General features: G+C 41.8%; 1 protein-coding gene across 3 annotated transcripts in view; it reads left to right on the top strand.

Annotated features, from left to right (window-relative positions):
• CUNH6orf106 (chromosome unknown C6orf106 homolog) overlaps positions 1-12,991 on the top strand; it is an 85,055-nt gene that overhangs the window by 68,380 nt on the left and 3,684 nt on the right. Inside the window, exon 5 of one of the 3 annotated variants that reach the window (XM_023538488.1) lies at positions 8,358-8,609. The exons of the other annotated variants lie outside the window; for them this stretch is intronic. Coding sequence (XP_023394256.1) covers positions 8,358-8,366 — 9 coding nt within the window. The 3' untranslated portion in view covers positions 8,367-8,609. Of the gene's footprint in view, positions 1-8,357; positions 8,610-12,991 lie in introns of those variants that run through there. 3 annotated transcript variants of the gene reach the window in all.

The raw sequence follows: 12,991 nt of genomic DNA, 5'->3' as shown, positions 1-12,991 counted from the left end.
TGAACTCATGGTTGGTTGGTTGGTTTGTTTTCATGAACTCTATAGGATCATTTAGAAGTAGCACTTACAAGAACCACAGAGAAAGATTATCATCGGAGTTGATATCCGAGGAGTTTATTGTCTATAACACATTGAAAATGTGGCACTTAGATCCCAAAGAGAAATTGGAGCCTCCCTTTTTTTTTTTACTTTAAGCATAATCTTAATTCAGAAAGCACTTATGTGAGCATCCAGCAAATTTGCTAAAAAGCATTTCTGGCTAAATGGGAGTCAGCTTCCCCTCTTAGGGCTCCTTAGGAATGGGGTAGGGTATAAACAGTCATTGGTAAGTATTTATTAACATTTGTGCACTGTTTAGCACAGGGTACATTGTTCAGTAGGAGACTTGAAAAATAAAAGAAGTTACCCCTGCCACCTTGCAGCTTTTATAGTACAGTAGAGATGAACCTGGAGACAATTCAGTCAAGATGAAGTATGAATTTGGTCAGTAGAGAACAACACAGTCAAAATGTACAATTTGTGTATATGGCTAGGGGTTAGAGTTAGAGAAGACAGAGATAGAGTTGATGAGTTTTTCAAAGAACGGACAGATTTGGAAAGACAGGAAAGACAATGGTATGGAGAACAGTTTTAGTGCTGAGGGCAGAATGAGTAAGGGACATGTGATCAGGTGATGCGGGTGACAATGAGAGGTAGGTTCAACTGGTTTGCACTGTGTTCCTTTGAGGAGCAGTAAATGAAATAAAGGCTTTGGAAAGAATTGGAACTATACTTAAATGGATATCTTAAAGCAGGGATACTTCTAAACATTTGTGTTTGATTTGAGAATATAGATTTATTTATTTTTAAAGATGGGCCTACTTGAGGTTCTGAAAGTGATGAGATTGGGTATATACCAGAATTCTTTTTTAACTGTTCCTATGTGCCAGGTGTGCTGCCAAGTACTTTACATGTATCATCTCATTTTTTGATAAGAAAACAAAAGCTCCTAGGTGCTAAGTAACTAGCCCATTAGTGAGAGGTAGAGCTGGGATTCAAATCCAGGTGCCTCATTTACTAAAATGTATTTCTTAGTAGGTGATCCTGGAGTTTTCCAGGATCCTCCTATTGAGCTGGAGGCTGTGTTGAGTGAAAGCATTAACTGATTTGAGACCAGTATCATCAAGGCATGAAAGAAGCAGAGTTGAAAGATAAGATAAGCAGCTCAGTGTAAACTGAGGATTGCCATTGGCAGCTTCTTTTTGAAGAATTTCCCTGTTTGTTGAGTCTTAAGAATGACTTTTCTTTATGGTTGATGAAAATAAAAACTTTTTATAACTCTCAGGGTCCACAGGCCACATGGTGTTTATAATAAACCCTTTATTAATGAATGAGTAGAAAGAATGAAAGAGACCCCTGGGGCTCTAGAATTGGAGCAGTGTTTTCAGTTCACCCCAGGTGCCATCTTTATTGGATGGGTAGGAAGAGTACCTGAGGCCTTGGTATCAGGGATCACTGAGTTGGAAATAGATTTGATTTACTCTAAAGAAATTCCCTGTCTTCTGTTAACCTGGGAAAGAATAAGATGCTTTTGGGAGCCCATGACCACAATTTTAGTAGGCAGATATAGTTTTCTGATGCTTCCATAATTACAGTTCAACTTGCTAAAGTTGGTAGGATGAAATGAAAAGATTGCTTCATGCACCTGCTCTATGAGGGCTGGGTGGATATGTCAACATAATTGTACATCTGTCAGTGCCAGGAACTGAACACCCCTGGAGCTTTTCCCCAGCTACTCTTGAATAACCATTCGCTTTCTGGCCTCAGAGCTTTGTGCTTGGGGGGAAGCTCTGGGTGGGAATGCCTGCCTTAGTGCCATCCCACAACCCCAAGGGCCTGAGTGTGACCTGTCAGAGGGAGTCAGAAAAATAAGTATATGCTGACCTGCTTCAAAGAGCCATAAATCTGACTCCTTGCTTTTGTTAGAAATTGGCTGGCCTCATTGTCAGCTCAATTGTGGCTGACCTGTACCAGGAGAACAGTCAGATCAAGTACAGCTGGTGAAGGTTAGGCACTGTCTTAATCAACCCTTCTTTAATGTCATTAGCTCAAGAATCTCAGGGGATAATCACAGTAGGATAGGTGCTCACTCTGTTGACTCAAGGCTAGTCTTGCCATGAATTCTAGCTCTCTGACTCATCTCTAGAGGCCAGGATAGATTCTATTTGGACAGTGTGAAACTAGTGAAAAACAATTTATAGAAGTGTTGAAGGAGAAAATTAGTCCTGTTAAAATTAGATACTTCTTTTTCTAACTTGCCAGTAATTTTTTAAAATCTCTAAATGTTTACTCAGAAGGCCTTACAGAGGAATAAGACACCAACCAAATGGTCTTTTCAGGACAGCTGTGAATAAGAATGTGTTTGGCAAAAACCAAGAGGCTGTTCTTCAAGACAACCAAATGCTTCACTTCCTTTTTCTAACAAGCTAATAGTTTATGCTGGGAGAGCTGAAAAGAATCCCAAGTTCATTTATTTTGTTACTTGGACTATGGCTTTTATTTTGTGTTCGTTCTTACTTTAAAAATGTTTGGAGCTAGTATATGTTTTATATTCCTCCTTTAAACTGGATTGCAGTCTGAGCCACTGTTATTACTTCCGACCAGTGCTGGTTCAGAAGGAGAAACTTGTTATTATCTTTGTGGGAAGGTTCATCAAGCTTTTCCAGCGCCTGCCACTACCAGATGTCATCTGCCCTGCCTGCCCATACCCACCTGCTTCTCTCTCTCTCTCTCTCTCTCTCTCTCTCTCTCTCTCTCTCTCTCGCTCTCTCTCGCTCTCTCTCGCTCTCTCTCGCTCTCTCTCGCTCTCTCTCGCTCTCTCTCGCTCTCTCTCGCTCTCTCCCTCCCTCCCTCCCTCCCTCCCCTTCTCCCTCTCTCCCCCGCCTCTTTTTCCCTCCCCCTCCCTCCGTCCTTCCCTCCATCTCTCCCTCCCTCCATCCCTCCCCCCTCCCTTGTTACTAGAGAGGGGAGGTTTGGAAAAGGGAAATCTTTTGCTGTATGGGCCTGAGGATGTAATGGCTTGTGGATCTTACCCAATCACTTTGACATAATAATAGGGGATGAGTTTAGGGTGACTTCCTCTTTTGCCTAGTTCAGAGGACACTGAACTTGACCAGAAGGCAAGTAGTTGGTGTCTTTAGCTGGGCTAATGGTTATGTGAGGCAATTGAAGGAAGTGTAACCTTCCCACCACCCTGAAACTCGCCTCTTTGTTCTTAGACACAGACCCTTTCCATGAAAAATTTAAAGATGGCTGAAAGAGAAGCTGGAAGGAAAACTTGTGTCATTTGATATTTTATCCAACTTGTGTTCTCTTCTAACAAGGAACAGATAGCAAAAGCATACTGTTCCCAGTCAGAGGCCAGTGAAAGTACAATAATCAGAGCTGTAAAACTATCGTTTATTGAAACTTACTATGTGCCAAGCACTGTGCTGAGGACTTGATAAATTTAATTTTTATTTTTAAAGTTATTAATGTACATAATTTAAGGAGCCAAGTACTTCTACAAAGCTTATTACAAAAAATATCAGCCACCTCCCTGCCTCCCCAACCCCCATTATTTTTTCCCTAGAGGCAGCAGGCTCAGTGTTTGACATATATTACTTAATTTAGTCCATACAACAGTACTATGACACAGGTACTGTTATTATCCCTACTTTATAGTTGCCGAGACTTGAGGTACACATATTTCATGACTTGCCCAAAGTCATGTAGCTAGAAAGTGGTAAAACTGGGGTATGAACAAATGCAGTTGTTTTTAACTCCTCAGGCTGTTCTCAACAGAGTACTCCATTGTTTCCCAATTACAAATAGTGTTCAAGTACACATTTTTATCAACTGAGCTAACAGCTGTGGGCTAGGGAGAACATGGTTTCTGTAGTATACTGCTACATTTCAAATGAGCAGCAAGCCAATTACCAAATATTATGTGACTTCTCTACTGAACTCCCTCTTCCCATAAGCTACTATGGAAGCTACAGAAATCAGCCTTTAGCTCTAGCCTCCAGGAAGGGAAAAGATTCCCTAGAACCTCCATAATCACTTGGGTTTAAATTTTTCTTGATGTTGAAATTTCCATTAACTCACTCTTGTGACAGTAATACCTATACCTCTTGAAGTCACAGAACTTGTCTGTATTCCTTGGTTGTTGCCAAAAGATTGTCTTTAGGGTTTTATTTTCCTGGAACAAATTTAAAACATACTAGTTAGAACTAGAACATACTTAGGGGCTTACTCCCTTTAAAGTTGGATCTTGTTTCTGCAATGGCTGTCTGGAGAAGAAGTATTTTAGGTTGTGGGACAGCTGGTACGAGCCCTAAAGTGGAAGTTTACCTGGTTTGTTCAAGAACAGAGTGAGTAAGGGGGGAGGATAATAAAGGAAATGAAATCAGAGGCAAAAGCCAGATCATGGGATGTTTTGTGGGCCCTTGTAAAGCTTTCGACTTTCCCCCTGAGGAACAGAGGGACCATTACAGGGTTTTGAGCAGAGGGGTAGGTGGTCTGAGTGTTGTAAAAGGATCACTCTGGCTATTGTGTGGAGAATACAAGGCAAGGATAGAAGCAGAGGACTAATAGGGAAGTTAGTACAATTATCCAGAAGAGAGAGAGTGATTTGGACCAGAGGTGGCAGTGGAGATAGGAGAAGTGGTCTGAGTCTAGATCTGGTTTATAGGTAGAGTTAATAGGATTTGCCTATAGGTTCAAAGAGGAGTGTAAAAGAAAATAAAGGATGACACCAAGGTTTTGGGCCTGAGCAACTAAAAGGATAAAATTGCCATCAGCGGAGAAGGAAAAGGCTGAATAGAAGTGAGGAGTGATCAGGAGTTCCATTTGGGGCATATCGGAGATTCTGTAAACATCCAAATGGAGGTGTCACTATATCTGTTATATATCTCTAAGTTGGATATAGAGTTTAGGAGAGAGGTCTAGGTGGAGATCTAAATTTGGGAGTCATGTTATATGAATAGTATCTAATGCTCTGAGACTAGCTCAATCCACTAAGTGATGAGGGTAGAGCAGTTTCTCAGCCAGCAGACATTTTAGGCTGGATAACATCTTTGTGCGTGGGGGTATCTAATGCATTGTAAGATATTTTGCAACATCTCTGGCCTCTACCCACTAGGTGCCAGTAGTACCTCCCCAACCCCTAGTGCAACAGCTGAAAATGTCACCAGACATTGCTGAATGTCCCCTCAGCGGTGGTTGGGAGGATGAGGGGCTGCAGGGGGAGGGGAGAAATCACCCTACCAGCAAACCACTGGTATAGATAGAGAAGAGGTCCAAAGACTGAGTTTAATACTATGTCTAACATGTAAACAAACTACTTCATGTTATCCAGAGCACCTTTACTGCATTTATTCTTAATTCACAACACTCTTGTAAGTTCTGTAGTTATACTTTCCATTTGGCAAAATAATCAGGAAGTTGTGACTTGCTCATATTCACACAGCAAATTGAGGGTGGGCCATGGGCAGAAGCAAAGTTTGTTGGCGATTCTCTTAAGGTAGTTTATACACTTAGTGTCAAGTTATAGAGATTTCCTTGTTCATCTTCAGGAGCTACAAAAGACTTTGTGGCCAAGGAAGAAGTAGTGCAGAGCAACTGAGGAACCTGTGTGCTGTATCCCTCTCCCCCAAGTTTGCTGGCAGATTAGCACATTCTGTAGCAGAAGGGACTTGCCGGAAGGCTCTGGTTTAATGATATTAAGATGAATCTCTTTTGAAAACCCAGAAGAGCCAGTAAAGTCCTCCCAGCCTTGCTGGTGTTTGCGTTGGCATGGGTCATGTGTGCATTTAAAAAATAAACAAACACTGTGAGCCTTAGAAAATGTCTTTTGTTGTTTATAACATTACTGTCTGACTCAATAAAAATTATCTCCAGGAACTCTCCCTTTTGTACTTCAACAACTTCAAAGCTGTTCAGCTCCGTTTTATTTCTTTTGAGGCTCTGAGCATTATTTTAGACTGATGTGATGCGGGCAGTCTTATAGCTGCAACGGAGCTCGTGGTCCCACGATTCCTAGAATATTTTATTTTGGTTGTAAGGGTGTATTCTCTTCTCTGTACTCTGAATTTAGCATTTTAATTTCTGCTGAAAGTTCTCAAAGTAGGACTAGTGAATTTACAGGTTCAGGCAGGTAAGTATAATTCAAAAAGTGTGAGAATTTGTCTCCTGGTATAAATGCTCAAGTTTCAAATGATTTGTTCTCAGCTCAGTCTGCTGTCACTGTATTCTGGCAGGACCAGATGCAAAATGGAAGGTGTTGTTGTACTTCATGGGGAAAATGTGGGCTTCCTTAGAGCTCACCTGAAAGTGAGACCCTTTCCAAAGCTGTAGACATTCATCTGCAAAAGGAGGGTCTTGGGATTTTCACTGTGATTTCTCTACCCAAGAGTCAGTTAAAACTGCTTTACACAGAGATATCTTTTGATATTATTTAGTCAGCTAGTGAGGCCTCCTAGGTGCTCAGGCTGTACTAATTCTTTTCTTCAAAGAATTTACTGTCTGACTGCATAGATGTGACTAGCTCATAAGAATAAGAGCCAGTAAAGATGGAGTATATTGAGTTCCAATTGACTTTTAAGTGCTCGTAGAAGTTTGGAGGAAGGAGAAAGCAATGAGGTTTGGAGTAGCCATAAAAATGATACCATGGTGGATGATAGATTCAAACTTAATTGGAGGGAAGAGGAAGCACATGCAGGAAGGAAGTCCCAGAGGCAACCACAGGTAGGGTGTGTTCATGGGACACTGGCCAGCCTGACTGTGGTGAGATGTGCTTAAAGAGGGTGGGGTGAATTTTGGAAGGAAGACCTTTGAAAGCCAAGCAAAAGAGAGTTCACTTTTAATGTAAAAGGAAACAGAGTGCCAACATTGCTTTTGACCAGGGGAGTGGCAAGATGAAATCAAATATGTCTGGATGGGACCAAGGATAGATAATTTATTCTCTTCCCTCAATCAGCCAGCCATTTGTGGAGGCTGGGGGGTGGCGGTGAGGGGAGTGATGTGGTGATTTAATTGTAAAAGAGATGGGGGAAGAGGATGACATGTAAGGAAAAGGTAATGGACAGAAGGCTACAGGAGCCTGAATGGAAATTCTGAGAGAAAATGGCACCAGCAGCCTCACCCTGTGCCTCAGCAGGACTCCCACAGTGCAGCACCGGTGGCCACATGGCTAGGAACTTGGATAAATTTCTCTCCTTTTGGGTGGCTTTCCCAGCGAGACTCTTGCCAGCTCTTTCTTCCTTTTTAAGAATCTCCTATACCTTAGAATGTGGCCATGAGAGAGCTCTATCTGCTGGCATCCCACCTGGATTCTAGCACACTTGCTGTTATATGAGGTCTTTGGGGCTAGAATTATAGATAGCAGCCAGCTTTTTCTGAAGTCTATTGAAAAGAGAAGTCAGACTCAGCCACTCTTCTCTTCCTTGTAGAACTTTAAAAAATGTGTTCTCATTCACAATTACATTTGAGTTTTATTCTTCACGGTGATTTTCTTGATTTGTCAGGGGGTAGGTCAAAGCTCTGGGAGTCACTTTTGGCCATGGGGAGCTTTGAATGGATGGGAGGATGAATAATGGAGGGAGGATGGAGGACATCTGGAGGAAGGATGGAAAGATGAGTAGTGGAGGGAGGAAGAATAACGGATGCATAGTGGATTGGGGATGGATGGGTAGAGAGAGAATGGATGGATAGATGAGAAGGTCCTCAGCAGGACTATAGAAGATAGTTAAAAGCAACAGGAAAACTGTGTTACAAAGGTAAGTATAAAATATGGTTTTACAGGACTTTTAAAAAATCAATTCAGCACGTTTATAACTGAATCAAGTTTTTAAGCACACTTGGCACAACTGTGAACTGAGCTGCCCCATGATCAGCTCTCGTACATAAAATTAGGTTTATTTTCTTTTATTCGGCTGGTTCTCACACTCATCCGCAGCCACTGCATAAAATACTTCTTTGAAATTTTGAGAACTGTCACATGAGAGTGGCTTGAATACCAATATTAAAGCATCTGCAGAAGTTCCCATCACGCTGATGTGACACTGCTATACCGCTAACAAGCCTCCTTGGGCTGTTGGCAGCCATCAAGGGAAGGACCTTTATTTTTCTGAGAGAGTCCTCATTGCCCTGCCCGTTACTACAGTACAAACTTTATTTCAAATTAATGAGAGACCAACGAGTTTGATCAAAGCTTGCAGTCTCTGGACCTTGCCAGCCAAGCCAGCCTTGTGAGCAGGGCTTTATCACACCGTGTTTGCAGCATAAGATCAGGATAGAACTTAGTACTAAACCCTGTATTCTTCTGTGTTTGTATTTAGTGTACATAAATGATAACAAGAGCACTAGGCGGGCAAAGCGCTGACCGGACTGGCCCAGGAAGTGAGAAGGAAGAGGAGGGCCCTCGTGGTGTTGTCTGATGCTGCCATCAGTATACATACACTGGGAGAGCATGTTATTTCACAGACAAGCAGCAAACGCTCCTGTCTTTTTGTTAACCTGTGTGAACTTTTTATTTATTTAATTCAAATCACAAATAAAAGCAAAATAAAGACAGGTATGTGAAAGTTTCATGTTGTGGTGCATTCTCTAAGTAACAAGTTTTCACAGAGAAAAAGAGCAACCCAGAAAGCCCTCGTAAGACATCTTTCTTTAGGAATTTTAGCCTTCTTTTTTTTCCCCTAGAAAATTAAAAACAGAGATGGCTCACTAATGGAAAGTATTTCACAGTTCATTCATTCAGTTTACTGATATTTGAGTCTTACTGGGTGCAAGGCACAAAGACTTGGCATAAACAGATTACACCCTCATAAAAGGGCATCTTGCTCTTCAATAGCACTATACTTCCTACTGCTAAAAATTGATGAATACACTTAAAAAAATCTAGCTGAAACAACTAGTTTTCTGGTTTTTAGTACTTTAGCATACAGTTAGTTTTCTCTCTGTGGCAGTTTTTTTAGTACTTCTTTTTGGAAAAGTTATTTTGATTTCTGTATAATTTTAGGAATAACTTTAAGGTACTGCAGGTGCACACTCACATAAGATGATCGATAACCAAATCACTGGCTGAAAGTATCTCTGCTATTCCACAGTGGCAACTATAAACTATTGTGAAAAAAACAAATCAGAGAGTTGTGTGGTTTTTTTAGCTTTGCTTTGAGAGCAGAATCGTAAGTATTGGATCTTAAATTGTACTCTCAGGAGATTGTGATGAATGAGACTGAGCTTTTCTTTTATGTCTAGAAGTGTTCTCTTTTAAAAATATTTTAGAAAATTAGCTACATTACAGCTTACAGTAGTTATTCCATCATGGTAGTGCAGTTCGGAACCTGGCCCAATGGTTATAATCTTTCACCCTGTTTGAGGCCTTGGTCTCTTCCCAGACACCAACAAGCAAGGAGGCCCCTTTGTTTTACCTGGCAAGGATGGAGCGTCTGTGCTTTAAGAGGGCTCACTTGCCATGTAGCCAGGTAGAGCTTAGGTCTGAGGGCTCATAGCTACAACAGCTGTTCAGTGGAAAGCATAAGGAAGATTGAGGCAAACGGGCAACAAACACTTCAACCTCTTTGAACCTAAAAGCTGTCTCTACTTCACCAGGAACCTTTTCTTGTCCCCTAGGAGATATGAGACTGTTCCAAGAAATGTAGCCTTTGAAAACCCATTTCTGTCTAAGTTGGGTAGGCCCTGGGGAACTGACCTTCAGACCTGGAGTCAGATAAAGACATTTGTTCCTGGGTTTGATTATTCATTAGCATTCAATAGAGTATCCATGCTCCATCAGCATGCATGGATATATCTAAGCATGCTGTTAGTGCTACCTATGTGGTGAGAAGTGATTCCTCATAAAGAGTAAGGTGGCTTTTCTACATTAAACTCACCGAATTTTGTAATCATGCTCATGGCCGTACTCAGTTTTCGCCTGAGTCAGAGTTAATTCATAGTTCTGTAGTACCATCTGATGCATCTATCCCTTGATCTGTTTTCCTTATTAGTAGTGGTACAACTGTTAAAGAAGTGATATTGGTGATGCCAGGTTAGTTAAAATATTTGGCATTTGTTTTTCCTATCGATAAAAGTTGAAGAATTTCTAGGCCCCACAAGAGACTAAACATTATCTGTATAGTCACCTTTACTTTTAGGCTGGGGTTGGAGACATTAGCCACCAGAACCTGTTTCACTGGGTCTTGAAACTCCAGTGGAACCTGAAATGTGGATGGGCCTCCTGTTTCAAATGTACGTCCATCCCACTGTTAGGAAAGGCACTTCCCGCTTGGCCTCCTGCCGTAAGTCGCCCTGGACAAGCTGTTCTTGGAATCCCTGCCAGGCTTTTCCTTTACAACTGGTTTTGCATTGCTCGTGCTCTGTGATCCACTTGTGACACCTATAATCCTACACGTGGGGAGTCTAGATGATAAAGTGGTTTTGAAATAGAATTGGCTTTCTCTCCCTTTCTTGAAGTGATGGTAGTTAATTTGAGAGGAAAGAAAATAGAGCTCGTTCGCAAGCCACTCTTTTGTACCAATTAAACATCAACAACTCCAATATGCCATTCTTTGGGCAAAAGAGAATTAGGTAGCATTTTTCTTTCCAAAAGGCACGAACCTCACTCAATAAATAGAGGATCAACGATAACTCTGTAATCTAAGCTAGTTAAATACCACACTGAATGGTCTAAGGGCTAGGGCACTCAAGTGAAAATCTGAAAGTGCCCGTGTCTTTATTTCCTCTCTCTGCCAATTGCATAGGACCTATTTTATTTATCTGTAAAATGGGGATGTTCAACAGCTCCTTGGCGAAGTCATGAACTCCCTTCTCCAAGCACTCCAGATGAGTCACAAGGCTAGTAGTGCTAGCTTTATAAAGGCCCAGGTGAAGTATGTGGAGCTTTGGCCTGGAAAGCAATTAAACTTAGGGAAATATTTCTTTTAGGGTTTTCTTTTTTCTATGCCTTTTTTTTTTTTTTTCCTGTGCAGAGACCTTTGAGCATTGTATTGATTTTAAATCTTACAGGAATCTAAGTCTTTATTTTTTTTCTTGGGTTGTTCTAGATGAGTGAATGTTGTTGGAAAGTACTGAAAGCAGCTTGTTTTAAGCTTCTTTACTTTCTACTGTGGGGCGTGTGACCCTCAACCAGGCCCTGAGAAGTAGAGTCTGAGAGCTCTTTGCTACCCCATCCCCCACTTGGTTCAGTGGGTAGATGCCAAGACTACTGAGATGGTTACAGCCTTAGCTTGCCTGCTGGAGGCATGATTGGCATGAGGACTGGCAGACGTGGCATTTCGGCATGTTAAACACCACAGTTCTACTTATTATCTCTGTGTCCTTAATCAGGTTACTTCACCTTTCTGAGCTTGGAGATCATATTGTCTCAGTATATCTGTGGACATTAAAGAGAACATGTTAAAGTGCTAGAGCAGCACCTGGCACATAGTTGCTGCTCCATCAGTGTTTGCCTGCCCATCCCCCAAATTCACCTTCTTGGGCTCTTTTGTTCAGTTATACTACCAAGCAGCTCTCTAACTGGTCTTTTGTGGCTTTATGTAGTGGGGGAAAAGAGCAAAAGCAATTTCAGTGATTTTCACTGAAAAATATATGGAAACTTTATGCTCATGTTCCCTGTTTTGGCAGCTTTGACCTCTTGCCTAAACATGACCAAAGGGCATTTTTTTCTTGGAATACTTTTTTTCAGCCTCCAGAGCCAAAGCATTTTGTGTTGACTCCTTGAACCTTAAATCTGGAAAGATTTAAAGAGGAATCTGAGATCCTGTGAGGGGAAGGGACCTTACTCGAGGTCACTTGGTGAGCTGGTGCAGAGTCGGGAACAGAACCCAGATCTCCTTCTCCTAGTTCTGCACAACCTGCATCCCACTGCAGTGGAAACTGTGAGGGTTGTGCATCTCCAGCTAACCACCTCCAGAGGGTCCAGCCTCTCCCGGGACATGGGTGGCTGTGACCAGATGGATGGCATGACCTAGACACTTGTGTCTCCAGGCCTAAGCAGCTGTTTAAAAACTTGGTTCTGCAAGGACTAATATTCTTGTGACCTAGAGGCATCTGACACTAGGTAGGAGTCTGAGAAATATGTGTCCTCTTTCCGTTATTAATTCAGCAAATACTTTTTGGGTACATACTAAGGGCCAGGTGACATGCTAGGTGCTGGGGAGATGGCAGCAAAGTTATATTGAAAAGAGATTTTAATCACTGGCAACCCTGCAACCGAGCACCTTGATTTCTTTTTTAAAAAATGTGTAATTATTTTAAGGCAATCAAATTTTGACTGCCTACATCCCATGAAGCTAATGGAAAACGTCATCTCAGTCATTCTTGTGCCTCCTCACCCCATGTTGTGCCTAGATTTAGGATTCTTAGTGTTCTTAAGATTCTTCAGATATCAGGAAACCCCTTCTCTGCTCATTTGTTGTGGTTATGAGTGAAGTATCTGTTCTCTGTGCCTATTCGGTCCCTTTGGTCCAATAGCCCTGCTGCTTCTGGGCCACTTTGGGGTATAGGACCCTACTGAGACCAGTCACCAGTTACCTTTGCCCTCTTTAGGTCTTTGCAAGGAGCATACTCTAGGAGTGGGAGTAGAGGGAGGCACAGATCATCCTACACTGAGTCCATGCAGCTGCTTTTTGCATTAGCACATCTTGGAGTCTCATTCTTAACTTAAGGGAAAAGCGAGACTATGATGCCTTTTCCACCCAGCCACACACCACAGAAAATGCCTTTGGGAATTAGGGATAAACCTATTCATCATGTGGTAACGGACAAGGCAATGTGGGAAGAACAAAGATTAGACTTGGGTTTGAATCTTAGCTCTACCTTTCACTACGTGTGTGTTTTGAACTCTCTTAGTCTCTGCATTTAAATGGGCATTTGTCAGATGGGTGGTGTGATAATACCCATTTGGCTTTCAGGATGATGATTAAAGACAATGTAAACAAGTTCCTAGTAC

The sequence above is a fragment of the Pteropus vampyrus genome, unplaced genomic scaffold (assembly GCF_000151845.1).
Source record: "Pteropus vampyrus isolate Shadow unplaced genomic scaffold, Pvam_2.0 Scaffold225, whole genome shotgun sequence".
Lineage (NCBI taxonomy): Eukaryota > Metazoa > Chordata > Mammalia > Chiroptera > Pteropodidae > Pteropus > Pteropus vampyrus.
The sequence above is the reverse complement of the archived record's forward strand: the minus strand, read 5'-3'. Positions and strand labels throughout refer to the sequence as shown.